General features: G+C 39.0%; 2 protein-coding genes across 2 annotated transcripts in view; both read right to left on the reverse strand.

Annotated features, from left to right (window-relative positions):
• Positions 1–156: 156 nt before the first annotated feature.
• On the reverse strand, positions 157–9,785 carry LOC134748142 (CLIP domain-containing serine protease B4-like). The gene is made up of 8 exons (XM_063682847.1): positions 9,634–9,785; positions 7,661–7,791; positions 5,957–6,068; positions 3,817–3,876; positions 3,130–3,308; positions 2,125–2,233; positions 1,338–1,515; positions 157–516 (listed from the first exon to the last, which is right to left on the reverse strand). Exons 1-8 carry the CDS (start codon positions 9,698–9,700, stop codon positions 267–269), a joined length of 1,086 nt encoding a protein of 361 aa, XP_063538917.1. The 5' UTR covers positions 9,701–9,785; the 3' UTR covers positions 157–266.
• A 5,682-nt stretch (positions 9,786–15,467) lies between these two features.
• Positions 15,468–25,575, reverse strand: part of LOC134748637 (hemicentin-1-like) — a 159,421-nt gene continuing 149,313 nt past the window's right edge. Inside the window, exons 6-14 of the mRNA XM_063683434.1 lie at positions 24,778–24,978; positions 24,055–24,218; positions 21,537–21,690; positions 20,602–20,732; positions 19,482–19,641; positions 18,852–19,187; positions 18,361–18,633; positions 17,911–18,090; positions 15,468–15,698 (exon numbers count right to left, since the gene is read on the reverse strand). Of these exons, the coding sequence (XP_063539504.1) occupies positions 15,526–15,698; positions 17,911–18,090; positions 18,361–18,633; positions 18,852–19,187; positions 19,482–19,641; positions 20,602–20,732; positions 21,537–21,690; positions 24,055–24,218; positions 24,778–24,978 (1,772 nt within the window). The 3' untranslated portion in view covers positions 15,468–15,525. The remainder of the gene's footprint in view (positions 15,699–17,910; positions 18,091–18,360; positions 18,634–18,851; positions 19,188–19,481; positions 19,642–20,601; positions 20,733–21,536; positions 21,691–24,054; positions 24,219–24,777; positions 24,979–25,575) is intronic.

Below are 25,575 nucleotides of genomic sequence, written 5' to 3' on the forward strand. Positions count from 1 at the left end.
TATATACAACACACATTATAGAATAGTTCTTATCCAATGATCCCTAATCTAATCTACTTAGTATAAAAATCTTATTCTTATTATTGATCACTACAAAGTGAATGAGTATCATTACTGTCATTAGTACTTATAGTCCAGGGTCCAGGTATTTTTGGGATCTTTGCTTTAACCGTTCTATGCCAAGGACGGCTTAATTTCTTAAGTGGCCAGGTCCAAAAGTATATTATGGCTTGAGATGACCTGGAGTTTATTCAATTTTAAACAGCTCAAGGCCTTATATTATCCAAGATCCACTTCATATACTTCGAAACATCTGTGTACACTCCAGGAAAGTCTGACCCACAAAGCCTGGGTCCGTACGACACGATGCCGTGCTGAATGAAGCGTTCTCCGCTGTTCCTGTAGGCCCCCTTGACCATCAGTGGGCCTCCGGAGTCCCCTCCGCAAGAGTCCTTGCCGTTCTCACCGGCGCAAATCTTGTTGGTCGTCTCGTCTTCTTCACCGGGTTTTTGGCCTCTGAAATAAGAAAATGTAAGGCATAACAAATTGAGAAACTACCATTCTTGTTTCTAGTTTGATACCACTACGAGTATGAGTATCTTTTACTACCTGGATCATGATGGGTCCTGGGGATGACATATTGTTTTGATTAGTGTAGGTATATACTATTCTATACCGAGCCCGACGATGGAATGCAAAAACAGTATACAAAATAAAGTGTTACGGCCACTTGCACCATCCAGGGATAGCCACTAACTCGAAGTTAACCGTTAACATAGGGCTTAAATTGTACTGGTAACTCCGGGTTTAACCGGTTAACCCCGAGTTAGTGGCTAACCCTGGATAGCGCAAGTGGCACAGTAAAATAGTCGTCTATTTCGCACCTTCATTTTGGACAATGTGTCCACCATGAAATAATTGTACTTGCGAAACAAAACGTGCTGGGAGAAACGTGTTGGTTGCTCCTCTCACATGACACGTTTTCTCTCTCTCATTCCCTTTCTCAGCTATCGTGAGCCCAGCCCTTCTTAACAATTGAATAATATACTAATATAACTGTCGATTGGCAATTAGCAAGCGTCATCCTTTACTGAAGGGGATCCAAGCCTCTTAAATCTTAAATTTCTTTTTTAGGATACTGTACCCAAAGGATAAAAACGGGACCCTATTACTAAGACTCCTCTGTCCGTCTGTCCGTCCGTCTGTCTGTCTGCCACCAGGCTGTATCTAATGAAACGTCATGATAGCTAGACAGTTGAAATTTTCACAGATGATGTATTTCTGTTGCTATAACAACAAATACTAAAAAGTCCGACTCGCACTTGTCCGGTTTTTACCTGTTGTACATTTCTCGGCACGAATCAGCAGTGTGTATGGGCACGTCTACGGCTAGTAGCTTAGATGAGATGTAGCCTTTCTCCGTATAGCCCCAGCCGGCGACAGTAGCGTGCAGTTTACCGAGGTTACGGCTCTGTAGGTCTTTGGATACCGGCAGGCAGACTATACCGGCGTTCTCTGTAGAAAAAGTTTGATTGGAAGAGGTTAATAAGAAAGCAACAGGTCGAACAAAAAGAACACTGGGTGATTTTTCATGAGATGGGAAACCTTGTTCCATGTGACCATCCTATAATACATTTTTGATATTAGGGATCACGACCCCAAAATCACCAAGTATCTATAAACTCACTACGTTAAGAAAATCGGTGGCAAACAAGCTTCAGACTGACTGATGGCTCGCTCTTACTTTTCTTTTTAGGGTTCCGTACTCAAAGGGTAAAATCGAAACCCTATTACTAAGACTCCACTGTCCGTCTGTCACCAGGCTGTATCTAATGAACCGTGATATGATGATGTAATTCTGTTGCCGCTATAACAACAAATACTAAAAAGTACGGAACCCTCGGTGGGCGAGTCCGACTCGCACTTGTAAGTGTTTTCTATGTGATACTCGTATTCTTGCAAGAAACGAGTACATCCCCATGTCTAACGCAAAACTATCAAAAAGGTACACAAGATTTTTTTAGACACCTATTTCTCGTGAAATGTGTAAAAACAAATAAACTGCTGAAGTTGGTGGAAGAGTCATTAGTGTGGGTATAAAAGAAGTAACTGGGATGTACTTACTGAAAGATAAGTCCACTGGCTTTTTAAGCCTGAGAAGACCGATATCATTTTTGACGTTGGGTTTGCCGTGATATTCTGGATGGGGTATGGCCTCCTCAATACGAATATCCTAAAAATAAATAGGTAATGAAAATAATGAAAAGGTAAGGAATGTTCGTAGAAGGGATAAATTAAATACTTATGTAAACCGATTGTGTCATTTTGATCATTTTGTCTCAAACAGAAGAGCTCCAATATGTCAACACATTGCAGAAAAGAAAAAGAAGATTTATCTGTTTCTAAATGGGAGTGTACTCTCGGCAGTCCGTCGTAGTATCTACATCTTTGTAAATTTATACACACAGTAGGTCGACAAACCTTCAGGACGAGTCTGGAGGTGAACTACAGCAATTCGAGCTAAATGTGCGTAGCCAAATACATAGTCATTAGTCAGAAAAGAAAGAGAATACAATACTTGTATCTTTGTCTTATTTTACAATACTGTATCTCATTGGCAGTTCGTGGTAGTATCCACATCTTTGTCTATCCATACAAACAACATACCAGCAGCCGGGCTAGCACATGATTGGCGCGCAGTATCTCGCTTCCCGTCCCTCATTAATTAACATAGTTAGAAAAAGACGAGTAGTCTATCTCGCCGCGAGATACTGTCGCGCTAATCATGTGCTAGGCCTACTGCGGCGGTATCATGGTCGCATTTTTATCACTTGTCATGTGATGCTTCACTTTTGCACTTACATACTTGTTAGAACGTGACAGGCATGATGACATATGATAAAAAACCGACCATGACGTGAATGTCATTCGAGCACGAAGTTTACACAACAACTGAGCATAGTCTGTGCATAAAGTGAGTCGGTCGCTACTAACTGTCGGATAGACGGGAACGCCCACATGCCATCTCCATCCGGAATCTTAGCCATCTTAGCCCCACAGAAACCCTCAATGCCAATCTAGAGGCGAACAGACAGAAGAGCGACGGGTCTGAACAGAGAGAAGATTTACCTGAATCTTAGATTCACAAGTAAGAGTGGGAGGTTCTCCTTGGCAGTCCGTGGTGGTGTCCACATCGTTCTCTCCTATCCTCACGCCGAGCAGTTTCAAGTTGGAGATGCAGTGAGCCGCGGTGAGTACGTAGCGCTCGTTGATGAGACTGCCGCCGCATTCAAACTGGGGTCCCAGTCCTGGAATATGTAAAATGTACAGTCCGCTGCAGAAATAGTTGACCCCCAAACATTTCTGTGGTCAGTTATCTCATATCAGAAACGTACGGTTGTCATCTTTATTACTAACGTCATAAGTTTAATGTTGAAATGTACTGGGGCGGTGAGGAGTGCAGAGATGTGGGTTTAGTTGGTTTAAAGGAAACAGAAGAAGTTCTAACGGTTAAAATAAGGCAAACACTATATTTTAATGACTGCCCAGTGAAAGAAGTGTAATGCATAGATTAGTATATGTTATGTGTAATGTTTTGGCCATAGGTAAATAAAGAAATATGGCAACCAAGGAGTATAATAAAAGGCAGAAGAGGTAGACTAAGATCTCAAATGTTGGAGTAGAAACGTTATCAATTGGAGCGGTAAAAAAGACAGCCAAATTTTGGAAGTAAGGACTTAAATAATTGAGCATCTGAAAGTGCAATTTAGTGTAATTTCATAAATTCTTATAAATATCAGTAATGTTTTAACTTACGTGTCTTATAAGAGATAAGCGTCATCCATGGGTACTCGTAGAGACCCGCGGTTCGGCCTCCTGTAAATAAATGAAAAAGATAAGATTCTTTATTGCACATAAGTAGTAAAATAAAAGTTACACAGAGATAACAGCAGGAATAAATAGTAATGCGCATAGGAGTGCGTATACAGAGATTGCAGAGGTCCCCGCACTAGGCCAGACCTGTATCGCGGGAGACAGTTTACTAGTACCATATTGTAATTTTATTTTATTTTTCTTTTGTACTTTTATTTCATTTTCTTTTGTACATGATAATGTGGCAATAAACAATTCTTATTCTTATTCTTATTGTGCTGTGCTCTAACCCACATAATATATAAAAGAGAAAGAGAAATGATTGGTCATAATATAAGTGATGTTTTTATATAAACAATTAATTAATTAAACAATTAGGTACCTACCTACTACCTACTAAGTTGAATAACGATATACCTATCTACAGTACCGGCCAATAATATATCACCTCCATGTTTTTACGGTATAACTTTTTTTAATATTTGTGAGTGACTTCCACTTCACTGTTTTAGGTAGTCTAGTAGTATTCCTTTGTACGGGCGATGGAAAAAATTAAGTTTTATCATAGAGGTTTTTTTTAAATGTATTGTTAACTTCATTTTTTTACTAGAGGTTTTTTAGTGATATGCTGAGTATCCTATTGTAATTCACAGTATTTCATAGAAGTATTCATCATATATTTGTTAAAATGACTAGTAAAATATGCAATCTATCAACTAACCTATATTGTTTACTCTATATAAGCGCATACAAAAACACTCGAAAGGTGATAAATTATTGGCCGGTACTGTATCTACTTAATTAATTATCATATCATTAGTTAAGGCACTATAAAGGATGACTCACGTTAGATCGGGCCGTGTCCGGGCCGGAGCTTCCGGCGCTTACTTTTCTGTGACATGACAGGTGATCACGTGATGCTTTCCATAGAAAACGAAGCGCCGGAACCTCCGGCCCGGACACGGCCCGGTCTAACGTGAGTCATCCTTTATCCTGTCATTATTCCCTATGTCTGAATGATGACACAATACAATATTATTATCTTATCGACCTGATCTACTGATGGAGATCGAATGATGGTCATGTGGATTCGGCGATAAAATAACGCATTTCCATTAACTTAGGCTTGTTAAAATCGCCTCGATGACTCTTTAAGGAAAAGTTTCTGAGCTATAAATACTTGTATTAAAATAGTACATTTCGATGCTAGTGCGGTAAGTATGTCATCACTTCACGAGTACCGAGATATCTTGCCACGAGCCGTAGGCGAGTGGCAAGACTGGGGACGAGTAAAGAATGACATTTCCGCACGTGTATCGAACGACGTTTATTAATACAGTTGCGAAAAAATAAGAAAAGCAACAAAAGCAAGCAAGAAATGAAATTCGAAACTTTTATATTATTCATTCTGTGACATCATTGACATTGACATTATGAAGAGGTGTTTTTCTAGCTTTTATTCGACTAGAATATATTTTGTTATTATTATTGAACCCACTTCAATGAGTTTTTTTTTCAAATGCATGTTCTATAAGACAGAAACAATTGTAAATATTAAAACATTGTACTATTATTACCTAAATATCGTTATTTACGATTATTTGTGTATCGTATATTTATAAAAACAATATCGAATGTTGCCTTTGGAAACTTAAAACATTCTTGCAGTAAGAAAATACGCCTCTTCTTTGACAGGCGTTCCGTTCCATTCAGATAACTTATTAAGAACGGTTTTTCAACATTTAAAAATAAACGTGTTATAATACTTATAATGATGAAGAGGTAAGTAATAAAATATGAAATAGGTATGCATTTTTTTTGTATTCTTACATTAACAGTAGGTTTTTATGTTGATTTGGACGTTTAAAAGAAACTATTATTAACCTCATCAATTGGAACGTAGTCATGAATTGGAACAAGTAAAAATTTAAAAAAATTGGAAAAGTAAAAAGCACTAGTTCGCAAAAACCAACTTTCCGCACGCTAAACAGCCACGAAAAGTAGTACTTTTTGAGCAACTGTATTAAAAATTAAGTTTTTCCCATCAAAATAATTGTCAAAAACATTATTTGGTTATATCTACCTATGATCTTGTCTCCGTTGATCTTTCCACACGAGTCTGGGAGCAGGTGGAGGTTTGGGTGGTTTTCCACGCTGTCTGATGTTGATTTATTCGAGAGTTGGGAGCAACACACCTTGAGAAAAATAATAAATATATAAATATTGAAAAATCCCGATCTATCCTATCTAGACCCAACTTGGTGACACGCCTAATTCGGTGATGCAAGTTTTGAAGCATGACACCCAGGAAAGCTAGTGAATTAGGGCCTTTTAAATGGGACCTCACGGCTTCGGCGGCTTTGCCGTGAGGCCCATTTAAAAGGCCCTAATTCACTAGCTTTCCTCGTTAGGCTTAATTAAGCGTGTCACCAAATAATGTATGTATGTATAAACTCTTTATTGTACAAAGACATAGAACACAAATATGGCACAGAAATAGGCAGTACAAAGGCGAACTTATCCCTTTAAGGGATTTCTTCCAGTTAACCTTTGAGTAGATGAGAATTGATGAAGAACGGTAGACAGATATATCACTGCGTACAATAGACTAGAGGAAAGTCAATAAATTTATAAAAGAGGGCGAAAATAAATAAAATTTGAAGTAACAGTATAACAAATATATATAATACCATACCTACGTTATATATAATAAATATACATCCATAGTCACAAACAGTTAATTCTGGTCCGATAGCCACAGTTTCCTTAACTGCCCCTTAAGCGATGCAACGGACCGCGATTTCCTTAAGGAGGTTTCCTTAATAATGCGAGTTTACGTATCCTACTGTTTTAAACGAGGTGTTTGATTGAAGCTTTCCCTTCGAAACCAGTCCAAAATGAAGATGTAAAGATATGGACAAAACGAAAATAAATGGTTTTATGCATGACGAAACGATTACTTCTTCATTTCCTTTAGTTATTTTTTTATTTTTCGACTCGAAGGTTTAATTGGAAACTTTTACACATATATAAATAAGTATATTCATGCTGATATACCAGTTTTATAACAGGGATAAAATTATATCTAACTTGGAATCGAGTCAGAAGGATGTAGCCGATGCAGCCGGTTGTGCTACCTACACAAGTTTACACAGTATTGTCAATAAACACAGATATATAAAATTAACATATTCGCAATAGTAAGTGTTTATATGTCTATGACGTATACGTATAAGGATGCAGCGACGTGACCTTTCCTCGAACGGACCGGTTGCCCGTCGTCGCGTATTAAAACTATTAAATTATTGACTACTGAGTGCTGCCACAGAACTATATATATCAAGATATATTTCTGTGACTGCTGCGTATAACTGCTGATGAATAGCAGAATAGGACTCTTTAACAACGCATACTTACAGAATGATGCATCACTCAAACTTAATTAAACTAAAATTGGAAAAATTAAATAAATCTTTATAAAAAGTAAAACCGACTTCAGAAAAATAGATAGTTACAGTGAGGATAAAAGTGCATGTCTCATACAGAGGCGAATGGAACTTGACATTAAACGTCGAGTTAGAGACCCGACCACCTGCGGTCATCAACTACGATTTTGTTGAAGAAATGCTGACCTGCTTTTGATGTGGCCGTACATTGGTAAAATTGGCTACATAAGCTACTTGAGAGCTCACAAACGATGCTAAGTATTAGCCAATTCGAATCCAGCCGCTATGGCCGAAGTCTTCTAAGACAAAATGATGATTAGATACTAAGTAGTATAACTAACCATTGGAAGCTTGGCGCCATCAAACCCACAGAAAGCGCTCTTGAACTTCTCATCAGCGGCTTGCGTCTTCATCCCAAGAAGGGACACGGCAGCATCACAGGTTCGATAGCCGACGCAGTCGCTACAACTCTCTGCAAAATTTTACGGAAAGTGTAAACTTACACGGGTCATATATATAGGTATATACTTAAAAATACAATAGCTGTGTTTTTTGCTCCCTGAAAGTCAGAGATAGCCTAATTTCTTGACCACTCCCGCCGTTGTACCAAACTTGAAAGCATTTTTTTTATCAATATTCTTAAATTTTAGAAACAAAAAAAAACGAACCTAAGTCTGTTTCTATCCTATATCATTCTAATTACTTATGTGGCCCCGAAAGCAGTTTTCTTAGTGAGAACTTTCAGTCCTACGTACGAGTAATTGTTGGATCATAATTTTATTCACGTTACTCAAGGCATAGAGTAACTTATACTAGAGAAGGCATAGAGTAACTTATACTAGAGCGGTACTGTCATAGTAAATTTTGTAACCCCAGTAAATTCACTGCCACATCTGTCGACACACTTTAAAACTAAAAATAAATATTTATAAAAATACGATAAAATGTATTTAAATATGGATAAATGATATTTTTTTTTGCATTAATTATTTTTATATGATTTTGACCCATGTTCTTTCACTGGTATGCGTTAAAATTATAAATAACAAACGAAACAGTCAACGCCCTCTATACGAGTGTAGGCCAAAACTAGTGGCGCCATCTGATCGAGAATCAAATTTTCGTGATTTTCGATGCACGTTTTTTCCTTAGACTGTATCCATCTATTACGGAGTTATATCTATCTCTCAAGGTAATTTTGTTTTGTTTTTAGTTATAGGTACTCTGAAATGCTGCCTAACAAGCCTAAGATAGCGAATATTAGATTGAGGTTCAATGGTTTGGTTAATAGCACTGATAAAAGGATTTAGCAAAACTATTTTCAAACCTCGAGTTCTTAAAAATTTAATGACCTAATCAATTAAATTCAAATCACAGTTGGATACTACACTGACTTACACGGTGACTTTATATCATTTACCTGGATTATTTTGTTGTTTTTCCTGTTCGTGGTAGCAACATTGAATTTGAGTAAAATTACTAAAAAATTATGTAACGAATTAGTTGTTATCATTTTTAACTTGGTTAGTTTTTTAAATATTTACAATTGTTGTTATCTGTGTTAGGGTTTCAATTAACAGATACATAAAACGACTGTCACTTTCATATATAAATCATTAAGAGTAAGTATTAAGAGCATTAAGACTTCTTGCTATGTTTTTTCATCGACTCAAAGTTGTTAGTGTATCCTATATCAAATTTAAAACATTACTAATGTTCGAATTTAAACTATCGTGAGACATATTAACTTAAGTTAGCGGTTTCACTCACGAGTACCCTAACCGCTAATTTAAATTACTAATGTTATCGCTAGTTTATTTACTACGCTCTGTATAACCTAAATAGTCATGTTTAAGTTAAGGAGTAAACAGTTTTTATGTACCTATAGGTATGCTGATTAGTTGCAAGTGCTAGTTAGACTAATTGTATTAGATCCATATTTATATAGATTATAACTTTATGTAGTAGGATGAAAGAATTATATATTATAGTTCGGATATATTTCCAAACATACACAAGCAAACATTTTAATACACAAACATACTTTAACGGTAGGTATAGGTACAGTGTTCAGGATGCCACTAGCTTAGTAAGTCTTATTGAATACTTAATCAGCTTAATCTAGGTACCTCGGGGATTCTTATACGACAACAACATAATATAAGACGACATTATTGCATATATTAGTACTAAAATAAAACCGTGAATATCACAATACACTTTAAAATCTTGTTTACTACCTCGAAACAGAAAAAAAAACATATCTAACTGAACTCGTCTTTTCTGACCATTAAAATAAATAAATAAAACTTACGTCTTTGATAAGCTAGGGCACAGCTTAACCAAGCGAGCACAATACAAAGGGTAACTTTTGCACGCATTTTGTTATTATTTATATAAATATTTATATTAAAAAAACATATATCTACGTCTTTGTCTGCCGTTTGGCGGCTCGCGACTGGTCAGTTCAACCGGTTCCTTATAATACGTGTATACCTACGATGAACCTCGTCGCTGGACAATTTAGAACCTTGTTTTATTTTCAACCTACGTAATTATCATGTCGTCGCATGCTAAGAGTTACTGGAACAAAGTACTAAGGTGTATAGTTTAAAGGCTCTAAGAAGACGAAGAATTAAACTTGTAGATCGGCGTCCCGCTGCTAATTGCTTATGTCTTGAGACACATAGAAGGTACTTACCAAGGATTTTTTTTTCCGCAGTGTTCCTTTACTAGGTTCATGAAACTTGAATAATTATTATATAGATTAGATGTTGGTTCACATTTTAAAACAAAATGGTGTTTTGTACTACTAGCCGAACTCGTTATACAGGGTGCTACAATTTTTTTTTCAAGAAGAAAAAGGTTTAGAAGGCTTATTTTTTTAACAATACCTTAAGGTTAAAATAATATTTGTACAAAATTTGAAATCCATCAGTTATTATTGTTTGGGAGAAAATAAATAAAAAACGTTTTAGGGTTAAATAGATGTCGTGAGGTTCCAGGGGGCAGTAGAGGGTTGAAAATTTATTTGTATGCAATATTTTCTCCTCACGGGGCATCATCTGGTAATAGTTTTGAACAAAAATCTCTGGGGGTAATTTTTCAAAGGCTATCCTGCCCTTTTACTTTTAAAAAGCAAATATTAAATTTCATTCTAATTTAAATCAATATTTTATGCATTATTATTATTTAATTCGTTCACTGTGCAGGTGGCGCGCCTTTCGAACGGACTTCCTTTTAACATAAAAAATGCGCCAAATAAGTTCGCGTTCAAAAAATCCTTACGTGCTTTCTATGCTAGCGGAAAGAAAGTTTCTTAGTGTATTTTTATTAGTTTCATAATGAGTCTCGTCGTTATTTATATATATATTATATATAGTATATATGTATATTATATTAGTATATATATGTGATTATATGTTATTTTTATTTTATTTTTGCTGTTGTATTTGTAGCACCGCCCACAATTTCTCTGCTTAGCCTTAAGGTTGACTGGTAGAGAATGCCTTATGGCATTCCGCCTTTTGTACTGTAAGGTTTTCTTTTGTGCAATAAAGATTAAATAAATAAATAAATAATAATATTTGTATTCACTTAATTGCAACTTTTATCTTATGATCTAGGTAAATTTTACGGTCGGCTCCCAGACTATAACTGGACGACCGGTATTATAGAAATACCTTGGGTTTTCCTCCTATATAATGGAATTAGTAAACTGCAAAAAAAAAGTAAATTATATTATCACATTGTGAAATATTGTACTACTCCAGTTAGCAAATTTATGTAATCGTTAGTACTTAAGACGAAAGTGGAGGACCCTCGCGAAATCGTCTTTTCATACAAACGTAGTCCTAATTTTCCTCTCTGAATATTAACATTATTGAAAATATTTTGACACAATTGCTTGTATATTGAAAATGGCAAAAAATCGAAAAGAGGAAAATGGGGACTACGTTTTTATATAGAAGCGGCCAAATATAAGGCACAGGAAGTGCGGTTAACTTGCCATTATTTTCTGACCCCTGAACCCCACAGTGGGTCAAAATATGTTGGTCATCTTTAACCAACTCTTGACAAGAAAAAATTGCTATCAAATCGTGTCAATTAAAATTGTTGATTTTGAGTCCTGAGTAAGCAAAACTTGACCGTAGTAAGGGATTCTAAAGGCACGAAGTGTAGATACGCGCGGCAACTACTATGGCTATTAAACACCAAAATTGGTGTGGGCCGCATGTACTTGTAGCGACGAGGCGAAATCGCGGAGTGAGCCACGCCTGATAAGGGTTACGATGGCGCATTATGTGTAAATAGATGTGACGTTGGCGTTAGAAGGGTTAAAAGGAATATGGTATAACAATAAAGCAGACTTTTTCATTCATCCAATTTATTAATTCAACACACGTATTCATTTCATAGATTCAAAATATAGAATTTACATCATATTATTTTTTAACATGACAACATTAACGAAATCATACATACACCGTTGGCTCAGTCAATCCGCCTTTGAAATAAATATAATTTAATATTTTGGGGCATTCCACAAAAAGGAACACTTTGTAAGGAACGTGACACGTAATGGCAGCTACATTAATAACCTACAGTCATCTGTATACTGTTGACTTTAAAGTTATCAAAGTTATTATGGTGGCCATACACTATTCTTCCTATCGTCCAATCGGCATGACGCTGCAGGCTTGATTGAATCAGCAGTTCGTCTGTATACTATACACCACACACGATCAGTTTAAATTGTCCAATCGGCAGTGAAGTTCAGTTGTGGTAGCCATACACCATCCTTCCTATCGTCCAATCGGCATGACGCTGCAGGCTTGATTGAATCTGCAGTTCGTCTATATACTATACACCACACACGATCAGTTTAAATTGTCCAATCAGCAGTGACGTTCAGTTGTGGTAGCCATACACCATCCTTCCTATCGTCCAATCGGCATGACGCTGCAGGCTTGATTGAATCTGCAGTTCGTCTATATACTATACACCACACACGATCAGTTTAAATTGTCCAATCGGCAGTGAGGTTCAGTTGTGGTAGCCATGCACCATCCTTCCTATCGTCCAATCGGCATGACGCTACCGATCACGGTGCCGATCACCGACATAAATCTTGACCTGACCTGACTGTTCAGTCAGTTCTGACGATCGCCGACTGCGTCTAATCGGCATGATCCAATCGCCATGATCAAGCCAATCATGATAACATTAACGAAATGATACATATACCGTTGGCCAATAGATGGATATAGTCTAAGGAAAAAACGTGCCTCGAAAATCACGAAAATTTGATTCTCGATTATAGAGGGCGTTGACGGTTTCGTTTGTTATTTATGTTTTTAACGCATATCATTGAAAGAACATGGGTCAAAATCATATAAAAATAATTAATGCAGATAAAAAAATCATTTATCCATATTTAAATACATTTTAACGTATTTTTATAAATCTTCATTTTTAGTTTTAAAGCATGTCGATAGATGGCAGTGAATTTACAGCGGTTACAAAATTTACCATGACAGTACCACTCTATCTTATTATATCCTCTTTGCGTTGGCTCAGTCAAACCGCCTTTAAAATAAATATAATTTAATATTTTAGATTCGAAATTAGATTGTGCCGTTAAGTATAACTGTCATGCCAATCCAGTCCCACACACGGTCAGGACTAACTGATCCAATCGGTAGCGTCATGCCGATTGGACGATAGGAAAAAAATAGCGTCACGTAACCGACACTTTTCTGGAATGCCCCTTTTAACCCTTTTCCAGGTTGTACCAATATAGATTTTCCCTACAAATGCAAATCAATTCCAAATAGTTACGTTTTGGTGATTCGGTTGAAAACAAGTCCATTTCTCGAGACCAATCTAATTTGAACCTTAAGTCGGATTGCTAAGGTTGAAATTAAATTGACACGTATGTGGTCGATAAAACTTACTATATACTGATTTAAACTTACACGATTTTCACTCATAAATAATTTTAAAACTAACACGGGACTTAATCGCGTACAAACTTACGTTTATTTATGGCCTGACGTGTCGAACGTGACGTTACGTTCGTGGTCACGGGCAGACTGGCGAGGAATTGTATCAACATCTTCTACAGCAGGGGTCGGCAACCTTTTAGCAACCAAGGGCCACATAGTAGTTAACAAAATTGACGCGGGCCGCACTTATTTATGACTATCAGGTATTGTCGTTTGTTAAAATTATATACAAAATAGCCCAGGAGGCTCGCGGGCCCGCGGGCCGCCTGTTGCCGACCCCTGTTCTACAGTATACAGTATTTGCTACAGTCGGGACCAAACCACTGGATTGAGCTCCATAATCCCAAAGTCCTCTCAACGGAACGCCTTGACTACAGCAGGAAGGTATATGTAAAGCAATTGAAATCAGAAAACATCGAAATTTCAATCAAAATGAGGGACAGGGGATGTCGTCTTCGTGGAATCCAGTAATTAGCAATTGTAAGGGGGGAAAACATCCCACCACATAGCATCGGATGTCGTGAGTGTTGTGTGTAGGCAAAGTGACAACCCTAGCGTACAAGTTAATAATCAAGATCCAGTGCGGGTAGTTCGCAAAACCCGCGCGGCAAGAAGATGTTGATACAATTCCTCGCCAGTCTGCCTGTGACCACGAACGTAACGTCACGTTCGAAACGTCAGGCCATAAATAAACGTAAGTTTGTACGCGATTGAGTTTGAGTCTCGTGTTATTTTAAAATTAAAAGCTTACTATGCCTGGAAAAGGGTTAATTATAAGACCTGTAACCTCCTAAAGCCTGGGCCTGCAATTATGGATTTTTCATTTGTATGGCTGACCATATATAAGAAAAATCTAAAATTTGCCACTGAAATTGCCACGTATAGTGCAGAGAATAAAGTTAATTTTGTTTTGTATGAAAACAAATGCAACTGACCCAATTGAATATGATTTAAATTTCATCGAACTGAATAAGTACTATAGGTAGGACCTTGGGCCGTAGGAGGATAAGTTTAGATCTAAGATACTTACTTCGACATTTTGGACACTTTGGTACGAATTAGACGTGACAGTGTCAAGTACCTATCTTAATATAAGTACAATCATTATAATTAGAGTTCGTAACTACAATACTTAGTCAATATTTTGGAATGGAAATGTCATAGTTCACGATTTTTCCATAAGAGTTTTTAACCCTTTTCCATTGTGTGAATGTGTCTAAAATTGGCACGATAATAAGCGGTTTTGTAAAATCTAATATACGTATTTTTACTGAAATGAAGTAAAACGCGATACTTTTCTATCATATATTCCTCCCTATAAGTTTTACTATTTTTCGGAATTTTGTGCTTTGGAAAGGACATAGGGATTTAAAAGGTGATTTAAGTTCTAATCCACTGATCCGTTCTTTCTGGTTTACCGAATGCGTTGAAATAACTGGAGTATTTTGAATGGGTTTTTTAACCCCTCTCTATGTTGAAATAAAAGTGACATTAGTTGGTGGAGCTTGCTGTATCCACATCGGTTTTCATCTGTGGTCAGCTTTTCAGTCGCTCACGTCCGAATTAACATACTTCGGTAGATTTTATTGTCTGATATTGACCTAATTAAGCTAACCATAGACTATTGACAGTTTTAGGCAGCAATTTTCATATGTAGCGTTAAAGTGGCATCTATATGGCATATTTGTATATCCACAGATAAGCCACCAAGCGAAGGAAAATCGGGGGAAATAATTCGTGTGTAAGCGTATTTAGTTAACTTTCTTTTTAAATATTGATCCTAGCGTAAAAGTGTATAAAATCTTTCTTGTAGGCAATTTTATGAAGATTATTTATGTAAAGGACATTTTTTGCTATGGGCCATCGTTTACGAGTTATTTACGAAAAACTAAAAAAAGGGACCTTTACACCCCCCTCTGCCCGTTAGCTTCACCCCCATCCATCAGTACTTTTAGTATGTAATTTCAGGCACGTTTATCTACAACTATGCCAAAATACGCTTACACAGGAATTATTTCCCCTGAATGACAATTGTTAGGCTACGTTTAGTGGCCTAAGAGATTTTTCTTTTCAATTGACGGTTGGGGCTCTCGGGTCAAAACACACGCTTATCAATGATGGATGCCTTTTTTAAGCTAACTAAACGATCTTGCTGAACCAACTGTATTTAAAACTAGAAAATATTTTAACAGTTCATTTTACACGGCACTCTCTCTATGCAGCGTTAAAGTGACATCTGGCGGCGGAGCTTCGTATTGAGTTATCCACAGAGGTTTTCTTCTCCGGTCGATGGTTGGGGCGCTTGCTTCTGAACCGTCGGAGTAGACGCTGGAGCAGGAGCGCAGGCTGCAGGATGCTCGGACTTTGTTCTCTGAGAAGGACATTGGGTTTTATAGGACGATGGAGGTTAGATAAGTTTAGTACGTTATTAATTATTAACCCTTTGACTAACTGACGCCCGCGGCTACAGCCCAAAATCAACAGTGCATTAAAACAAGGTTCACGATAACGCGCCGCACATGATAGCCGTGGCATTCAAAGGGTTAAGAACAATAAAAATCCTTACAAGTGCGAGTCGGACTCGCCCACCGAGGGTTCCGTACGTTTTAGGGTTCTATACCCAAAGGGTAAAAACGGGACCCTATTTCTAATAATCTACTGTCCGTCTGTCGGTATAAAACAGAAATAATTTACCTGTAGAAGTACTTTGTATAGACAAAACATTAAATTATTCTGAATCAGCTGTCTGAATCATAAGACTAAGGTGCATCTACTTATACCTAAGAATAAAGTGACATTATTATGTGTTATATTAAATACAGTGGAAATTTCAAAAATAGCGTTTGTTCGGAATCTACAATTAAAAGGTATTCAGACTATTTAGTTTCATCAATCAATTAGTTGTTCATGTAAGTAGGTATGTAAACAAGGGGGTAAAGTGGTGGTTTAACCTCTCGTGCTAATATTGATACCCGAGGAAGCGAAAGATTCCAAAATTGAACCACGTGCGTAATAGCGAGTCAAAATCATCATTTAAAAGTCAATCAATTCTACCAGCAAACATAAGAAAACAACTCAAGTTTGGAAACAAATCAAATTATTTTATTAAATATTTTGATTTGTGTTTTATAAGTAGTCACACTAATATATATAAAATATAAACTGTAATACATGTCATATATTACAATTTATAATAAGAAAACAACTCAAAATTTGCATTTGATTATGTACTTTGCCTCACATGTGAATAAAATACAACTTTATTATCAGTTTTTGAACCATCAATAGAGCCTTTATCAGCTGGTGTGGTGAAAATAAATATCAATAATTAACTGCACCATAATTACTTATTTATACACAATATATGTGTACCTACTACTTATTTATGCATAATGTTTCGAACAAAAAATTTACTGCAGGGAATTTCTCGTACGTAATTTTAGATCGTGATTCATAATGTATTTCAAGGAAAGTAAAGCAAATTAATACATCACCAATTCAAGTCCTAGATGTAAGATGGCTTTTATTCGATAGTCAAATTCTTAAAAGTGAGGCCATATTTATGCATCTCATTAGGGGGAATCTGACATGAAAGAGCCAAGTTTAACAGAAATTCGGAATGTTGAGAAAGTTCTATCCTGGCTCTGTTATGGAGTTTTCCCGTCGATAATTTCCTATATTTCTTTTTTCTGGTGAATTGATGGAATGGAAAGTTGTACATTGAAGCGGGTACTGCAATGTCTGCAATCTTGTCTAATAATATGCATGCATTTTAGAACTTAATATTAAATCAGATACGCTTCAAAATAGTACACACATATTTTGAGACTAGATCGTGCAATGGGATAAGAAAAAGCGTCGTACAATTGTCACAAACGTATACAATTTTCAACTTTATTCCAATGGAATAAAATTCAAAATGTAAACGAGTTTAAGAACTGTACGAAAGCCAATGAAACTAGAGCGTGATTTATAAATACTGTATTAACACAAGCATAATTCTATGATACATGAATAAATTATATGATATGAAAGTCTAAAAGCACCATGTCCGATTGTGGGACATTTTGACATATTAGTCATGTTAGCATTAGGTTCTCAACTGGCAATGTGTTGTATGACAGACATAAAATACCTGCATATATGATGGACCTGAATCACCGAACTGATTTATAACAATTGCTTAGGGACTGCAAACCGGTTTTTAATTGTATGGAAAAACCGGTTAATAACCAATTATTAACCGAAATTTCATACCAATAAAAACCGGTTTGCATTCCCTACCATTGCTTCGAATTCATTATTATTTTTATGAAACTAGATAATGGTGTGTCAAATTTTGTCTTTTACAATATATGTAATAATATTAATGGGGCTAAAACATGCCAATTGATTGACACACAGACCGCTATGAGGGATTGTTGTCTGTAGGTATTTTGTACGCGTTAATTGTCTAAAGCAAGTTACAACATACATCGCGTGTTGCACTTTTCTATTTTCACGTAAATCGTGTGGTTGAAATTGTTAGAGAACCTCGAGTCCAAGGTCTGATCACACAACGACATTGCTAGTCAACTCCTAACCTCCAATCGTATCCAGATAGTCCCTCGCTATGTCGTCCAATTGCAGCACCTGAATAACAGGCGCCGGCGGCTTGCTGCGCGTGCGCCGCGCCAGCCGGACCGCGAGGAACGTGGAGATGAGGAACGCGGCGACTAGGACCACTGCGCCGACGGATATCGCTACGTCTTTTTCGACTAGGACTGGAAAAGAAAATCGAATTTTTAAAACCTTTTAGGACACCTGTAAAAAATATTACTCAGTGTTATAGGTTTTTGTTAATCGGATACCACCTTAAAACTGAACCTGGCAGAACCACATCCAAACATTAAAAATCTTAAGTTCATTTAACAGCCCTTGCAGTGAATCTTTCCCGTACTGACGAGGATACGTATTGAATGTGGCTTTATTAAAATTACGCCACTTGCGCTGAAAAATGTTGAACCGCAGAGATTCTAGAATAGAATACTTACATTCCCACCAAGGCGGCGCGGACGCCGTCAGCAGATTCTCCGTCGGCCTCAACAGCAGCGCCCTCGAGCATCCATAGCGATTACACGCCGAAGCCCCGGCCTCATCCCCCGCCTTTAGCTTGCCCAGCGCCCCGCGGAGTAGCCAGGGGGCCTCGCCCTGCGCCATGGCCTGGCCTGAGCCGAAACCCATGGCCGCTCGGTGTTCGAGGACGAGGGAAGTGTTGGAGGTGGACATGCGCCAGACGGATACTTCGTAGTGGGTAGCGTTTTCCACTGGAAATTGATAGAAGAACATTTTGGATCATGGATGTTTAAGCTAGCTTCTACCCAATGGGGTATAATACATTTGGTTGCTCGTAAATATCCTCAAGTTATATTGACGATTACATGGGTGTCACTACCAAGTAATAGCAAAGTAAAATCATAACTAAAATCTTTGTGCATATTACAGCTTAGAGAGAATGCAAATAAAGAGAATGCGTGTAACTCACCTGGCACACATCTCATCTGAAACTCCTCATACTCATAAGCCAGATCACACTGCTGCGGCTGCTGCGGCCTCAAATGCTCCAAGCTCAGCACCCTCTCACACGGCACCTCTTGCGACGCCACCCCATTGCTCGCCTCACACGTGGCTTTAACTGTCCCGGATAATGGGGCTGTTACTTGGGACAGCGGGAGGATGGCCGAGCCGGTCGTGAGTTGCTGGATGTCGAAGCCGGTGGGGTAGATGTGCCAGAAGTATGTGTCTGGGGTTGGGAGCGCTTTGACGCTGCAGTGGAGCGTTTCTTTGACAACGATGACGCCGTTGTCGCATTCTGGTGGGTCTGGAAGGGAGAAAAGATTTTAAGTAGTTGCGTCTCGACATTCAATCCAAATAGATAAAAAAATATGTTGGCTTAAACAACAGCACTAAATATTATGAATACAGAGTTTGCATGCTCATCTATATACATGGGTGGAGAAGGTAATATCCGGCACGAGTTTCCCCAGAAAGATAGTGGTTTAGAGTTTGTCTTGATTTCAGAAAAGAGACAATTTGTATAATGTGCACTTTTGTCTATTCCATTCTATAACAAACACATCAGTGCCTTGGCAAAAGAAAAAAAAACAATACTTACAATGCACAATGATTGTGACATGTTGTGCCCTCGTCCGGCCAACACTGTTGACGGCCTCGCACGCATATCGGCCTGCATGGTGCCTTGAAACCTCCTCGACTAGTAGAGTCGGTGACGATGTGTTTGCACCCCAGATATCACCGGGTTGGATTTCTACATCCTGAAATGGTAAATAAGAGCTTAATTTATGTTAACTACACGTACTCGTAATAAAATAAAAGTCAAATATTTAGACTAAAGACCTGCTAAAGCTGACTGACTATTCGATGCAGAATAATTGATATGTACAGGAATAAAGACAAACCATTTTATCAATAATAAAATTAGCCCCATTTCATTTTGTCACAGTGGCAAACGACAATATAAAATCCAAAAATATTTATAATAAAAACCGGCCAAGTGCGAGTCGGACTCGCGCACCGAGGGTTGCGTACTTTTTAGTATTTGTTGTTATAGCGGCAACAGAAATACATCATCTGTGAAAATTTCAACTGTCTAGCTATCACGGTTCATGAGATACAGCCTGGTGACAGACAGACAGAGAGACAGATGGACAGACGAACAGCTGAGTCTTAGTAATAGGGTCCCGTTTTTACCCTTTGGGTATGGAACCCTAAAAATGTTTTAAAGTCTTAAACGCTGCCACATATTCTACCTCTGATATGGAAGAGAGACAATCTTTATCGAACGTTATTAACGACTTTGATTATTAGTAATTACTGCAAATTCCCAGTAAAATTAATTCTGCATACTTAATTTATAGACTATAGAACCGGACAAGGCTTTATTACTCTAACTACTTATAGTCCCTTTTTTTCAGATTAGAAATTGTATAACCTTAAAATTAGCGGTAACTTTTTTCCTCCAAAATTAAATCTGAGTAGCTATGCATCGAATTGTATTGTCGTTTACATATTATTATACAGCAATATTTAGATATCATAGGAAGTTCCTATGCTAGGATTCCTATTAGAACCACTACATTTGAGGTTAGAACATTTCTAACCTTATAAAAAAACAGGGTACTTATAGTTTAATAAGTTAAGGTATGGCGTAGGGTCTCGCCTCGATCAGGATGGCCGAGTTGTAAGCAACCATTTATCATAACAGTTATACTCACGTCGAAATACCAGAGGAATCGCTCCACAGGCGGGTTGGCTTTGACCTCGCACACTAGATGAAGAGGGTCTAGCTCTACCACTCTGTTGCCATTCTCGTCGCCTGGTGTTGACACCTCTACGATTGGGCTATCTGTAAGAAATAATATAGAGGTGCAGGTTGAATAAAAGCTTGTAGAAAAATGCGATGGTGAACAATCTATCTTATCTATCTATCTCTGCAGCTAACTGTACCAAGGCCTTAGTCCTTAGTTTTATAATAGAGACAGAAATCTGGCGGTCTCACTTATAGATAAAGACCGTAGATACTTTAACTTCATAAGACCCACCATAGAAAGTTTTCCAATTTTTAATTTGTTCTATAAAGTAAATTGGCACAAATTTCGTTCGTTTTAAAACGCAATGAATCAAAAGAAATGCTACTTTATTTGTTTCATGAAAGGTTCAAATTAGATTGCCACGAATATGTACATTTTAATGTACATTTAGAGTATTTAGACTCACGAGGTTAATTGGTAAGGTTAACGAAATATTAAGTGAGCCGATCTCTCGAACAATCTATTTACATTTAATACTCTGTGTATACGGTCGGCCTTGGCGCCTCGACTGGGCGCCATAGCGACGTTGGTCGACACGCAGACCAGTGGCACTGTCCCTCTCACTGACTATATCCGTCTCTGTATACTTACAAGTGACGTTGAGCTTGACTAAATCGGCCTTGGCGCCTCGACTGGGCGCCATCGCGACGTTGGTCGACACGCAGACCAGTGGCACTGTCTCTCTCACTGACTATATCCGTCTCTGTATACTTACAAGTGACGTTGAGCTTGACTAAGTCTGCCTTGGCGCCTCGACTGGGCGCCATAGCGACGTTGGTCGACACGCAGACCAGTGGCACTGTCTCTCTCACTGACTATATCCGTCTCTGTATACTTACAAGTGACGTTGAGCTTGACTAAGTCTGCCTTGGCGCCTCGACTGGGCGCCATCGCGACGTTGGTCGCCACGCAGGCCAATGTGGCACCGTCGTCTAAAACTCCGGGCGACAGTTGCAGAAATGATATCGCGGTGCCCGTTGAGTTTATTAGGGTCTGTGAATAGAGATAACACAAATATTATTAATACGTACCTACACACATTTTTTTTAAAGTTTAGTTGGGCACCGATTCAGGATTTAGTTCAGGCACTGTGTGCATCAAAAATATTGAACTGGTAAAAATAAAGGCCCTAATTTATTTCCCAGCAAGTTCGTATCCGACTCCGGTGATTTTGACTACAGTCAAGTATATATACCAACATTTATATCTTTGAAAGTTTTTATTACGTCCTATGCAATATAGTGCCAGACAAGAAAAAAACACGTAATTTGTTATACTTATTTGATATATTACTTAAGTGTTCAGTGGGAGTAAGTATTTTATGATGATCCATTAGGAAACAAGAAACAGTAAATCATGTACCTATATAGTGAGTAGGTAGTTAGTACTTGACACAAATTATTGGACAATTATTATAATAGTGCTAATGGATAATAATAAATGATGAATCAATGATAAATGAACACGTGTTTTGTTCAGCACGCCATCTATGGGAAAATCTTAAAGTTAAGTGTAACCCTATGGAGAGCTGCGAAGTTCCTAACTCGCTTTGAAAGTAGTTCCTTAATATCGCGCTAGGTGGCACATGTGAAGCGATTATAGAAACCACGAGAATCTACCTAGATTTGAGATATATAAAAATGATTTTGTACCAAAAAGTCGTTGCTAGAGTCCGACCAAGACGAGTCAGCAACGACTTTGATAGCACACGCAGTGCAAGTTTTATTTATACGTCACAATTTCATAGAAATTTGACGTTTCAAAATAACACTTGTACCGCGTGTGCCATCAAAATCGCTGCAGACTTTTCTTGGTCTAACTCTAGTTTCCTAATTATAATCTAGGCGTTAGATCTTAATTAGTATCCTCTTTTTTTTGGAAGATCCAACATTATGTGCCTTGTTTTTTTTAGCATTTTTGAACAAAAACTGTGTGTGTGTGTGTGTGTACGTGTCTTTAGTTTGCAAACAGTGCACACGGGCAGATTTGCTACTGAGCAAGTTTTGTGAGTTAGTAAGTCGAAATATTTTTTTTGCTTTCACGTTTCAGTTATTATCTGGAGGTTGATTTTGACTTTAATTTGAGTGCTTGACTTGGTTTTTCATGGGTGTTCAGGTAAGAGAACACCCATGAAAAAACAAGCTTTTAAAAAATAGGTACCTGATTGCTATGCTGTGTGAGGTGCTGATCGTCCAACCACCAAACTAGATCAGGCAGTGGGTTGGAACCGTGGGCGTGGTACACCTGAACCTACCTGGACTTACCTGATTACTATGCTGTGCTGTATAGCTGGTCGACCTGCTTGTAACGCGTCGCCAAGGGTGCCTGATACGTGAACGTACCTGATTACTATGCTGTGTGAGATGCTTATGGTCCAACCACCAGGCCAGGTCGGCGCGTGGGTTGGAGCCGTGGGCGGTACATTGGACTATAGCTGGTCGGCCTGCTTGTAACGCGTCACCAAGGGTGCCTGATACGTGAACGTACCTGATTACTATGCTGTGTGAGATGCTTATGGTCCGACCACCAGGCCAGGTCGGCGCGTGGGTTGGAGCCGTGGGCGGTACATTGGACTATAGCTGGTCGGCCTGCTTGTAACGCGTCACCAAGGGTGCCTGATACGTGAACGTACCTGATTACTATGCTGTGTGAGATGCTTATGGTCCGACCACCAGGCCAGGTCGGCGCGTGGGTTGGAGCCGTGGGCGGTACATTGGACTATAGCTGGTCGGCCTGCTTGTAACGCGTCACCAAGGGTGCCTGATACGTGAACGTACCTGATTACTATGCTGTGTGAGATGCTTATGGTCCAACCACCAGGCCAGGTCGGCGGGTGGGTTGGAGCCGTGGGCGGTACATTGGACTATAGCTGGTCGGCCTGCTTGTAACGCGTCACCAAGGGTGCCTGATACCTGAACGTACCTGATTACTATGCTGTGTGAGATGCTTATGGTCCAACCACCAGGCCAGGTCGGCGGGTGGGTTGGAGCCGTGGGCGGTACATTGGACTATAGCTGGTCGGCCTGCTTGTAACGCGTCACCAAGGGTGCCTGATACCTGAACGTACCTGATTACTATGCTGTGTGAGATGCTTATGGTCCGACCACCAGGCCAGGTCGGCGCGTGGGTTGGAGCCGTGGGCGGTACATTGGACTATAGCTGGTCGGCCTGCTTGTAACGCGTCACCAAGGGTGCCTGATACGTGAACGTACCTGATTACTATGCTGTGTGAGATGCTTATGGTCCAACCACCAGGCCAGGTCGGCGGGTGGGTTGGAGCCGTGGGCGGTACATTGGACTATAGCTGGTCGGCCTGCTTGTAACGCGTCACCATGGGTGCCTGATACGTGAACGTACCTGATTACTATGCTGTGTGAGATGCTTATGGTCCAACCACCAGGCCAGGTCGGCGGGTGGGTTGGAGCCGTGGGCGGTACATTGGACTATAGCTGGTCGGCCTGCTTGTAACGCGTCACCAAGCGTGCCTGATACCCAGTGGATTGACACGTTGTAGGCGGGCACTGGAATAATAATAAGTATATGTAGCTCATTCTTATTCAATGAGAGTGCTTAACATTTAAATACCGCAGGAGCGAGGAGTTGTGGTCTCTAGCTATTGTCAGAGCAGTGGCATGACGTGAAATAATCTAACCGTGGTCGAGGTCACATTTACGGGGCCCTTTTCCTTCCATGTGTATTGCCAAGGTAGTAAAAAGGGTTGGCTGTGTGGGGCCCCCTTTAGTGCCAGGCCGTGGGCGAGGGGCTCCTAGCAATGCCACTGTGTCAGACACTAAGCTTGTATAGGTTAGGGATGGTCATCAAGAACTGAACTTAACTCAATTATTCAGAAGACCTTGACGTTGTAAATTCCGGGGAAAAATATTTCATTCGTATTAGGGTTCGTTGATGACAGTTTTGAATTAGGACTTATCTAATTAATAACTGTCCAACTGAGTCGCCTAACTTCCAACTCGAGCAAATCCATCTGTCAGATTATGCCATTTTGGTATTAAGAAAAGGTAGATTTTTGAGAGGGTCGAATGGATTTACCAAAGTTTGAAGTTAAGAGACACAACTTACAATACAGCTTGACTTGTAGTGTCGCGACGACAGGTGGCGCGAGTTTCGTATTCATCGCGCGACAAGACAGCCCCGCCGCGTTGTCCCGAGTGAGAGGCAGATATAGCTCGTTCTCCCTCATCAGCGGGATATCGCTGTCCTCATCTGACGCATCGATGAGCGTCTCGCCGGAGTACCAGCTGATACGGGGTGGGGGGCTTCCTGTAAAAAAAACGAAAATAAAGTATACTTCATTACAGCAAAAAATCTTTAAAAAAAACCGGCCAAGTGCGAGTCGGACCCGCCCACCGAGGGTTCCGTAGTTTTTAGTATTTGTTGTTATAGCGGCAATAAAATATCATTAAATAATTTCACGGTTTAGACTTACTTGTTTTAGTCACTCGTCTTGTCTAGCTATCACCGTTCATGAGATACAGCCTCGTGACAGACAGACGGACAGACGGGCAGCAGTCTTAGTAATAGGGTCCCGTTTTTACCCTTTGGGTACGGAACCCTAAAAAGGGAGTAGTATTTAATTGACGTTCTAGAATGTAAAAGATTTGTCATGGTCATTTAGTTTATTGTTATTAAGGGCCCTCCACACTCGTGCGCGAATCGCGGCGCGTAGTCTGGAGCGGGCTTTATATTTAAATAATCATTTTGTCCGGTAAGCATTTACCCACTGATACACTGACCTACAAAAAGTACCTAAGATACAAGTAAATGTTTACTTAGTTTAGGCACATTTAGGTATTGTTATCAAATTTTCATTAGCGACAGAAAATACAAATTCGTTCGGTATTAAATGATGAATCTATG

This window comes from Cydia strobilella, chromosome 16 (assembly GCF_947568885.1).
Source record: "Cydia strobilella chromosome 16, ilCydStro3.1, whole genome shotgun sequence".
In the NCBI taxonomy this organism is placed as follows: domain Eukaryota; kingdom Metazoa; phylum Arthropoda; class Insecta; order Lepidoptera; family Tortricidae; genus Cydia; species Cydia strobilella.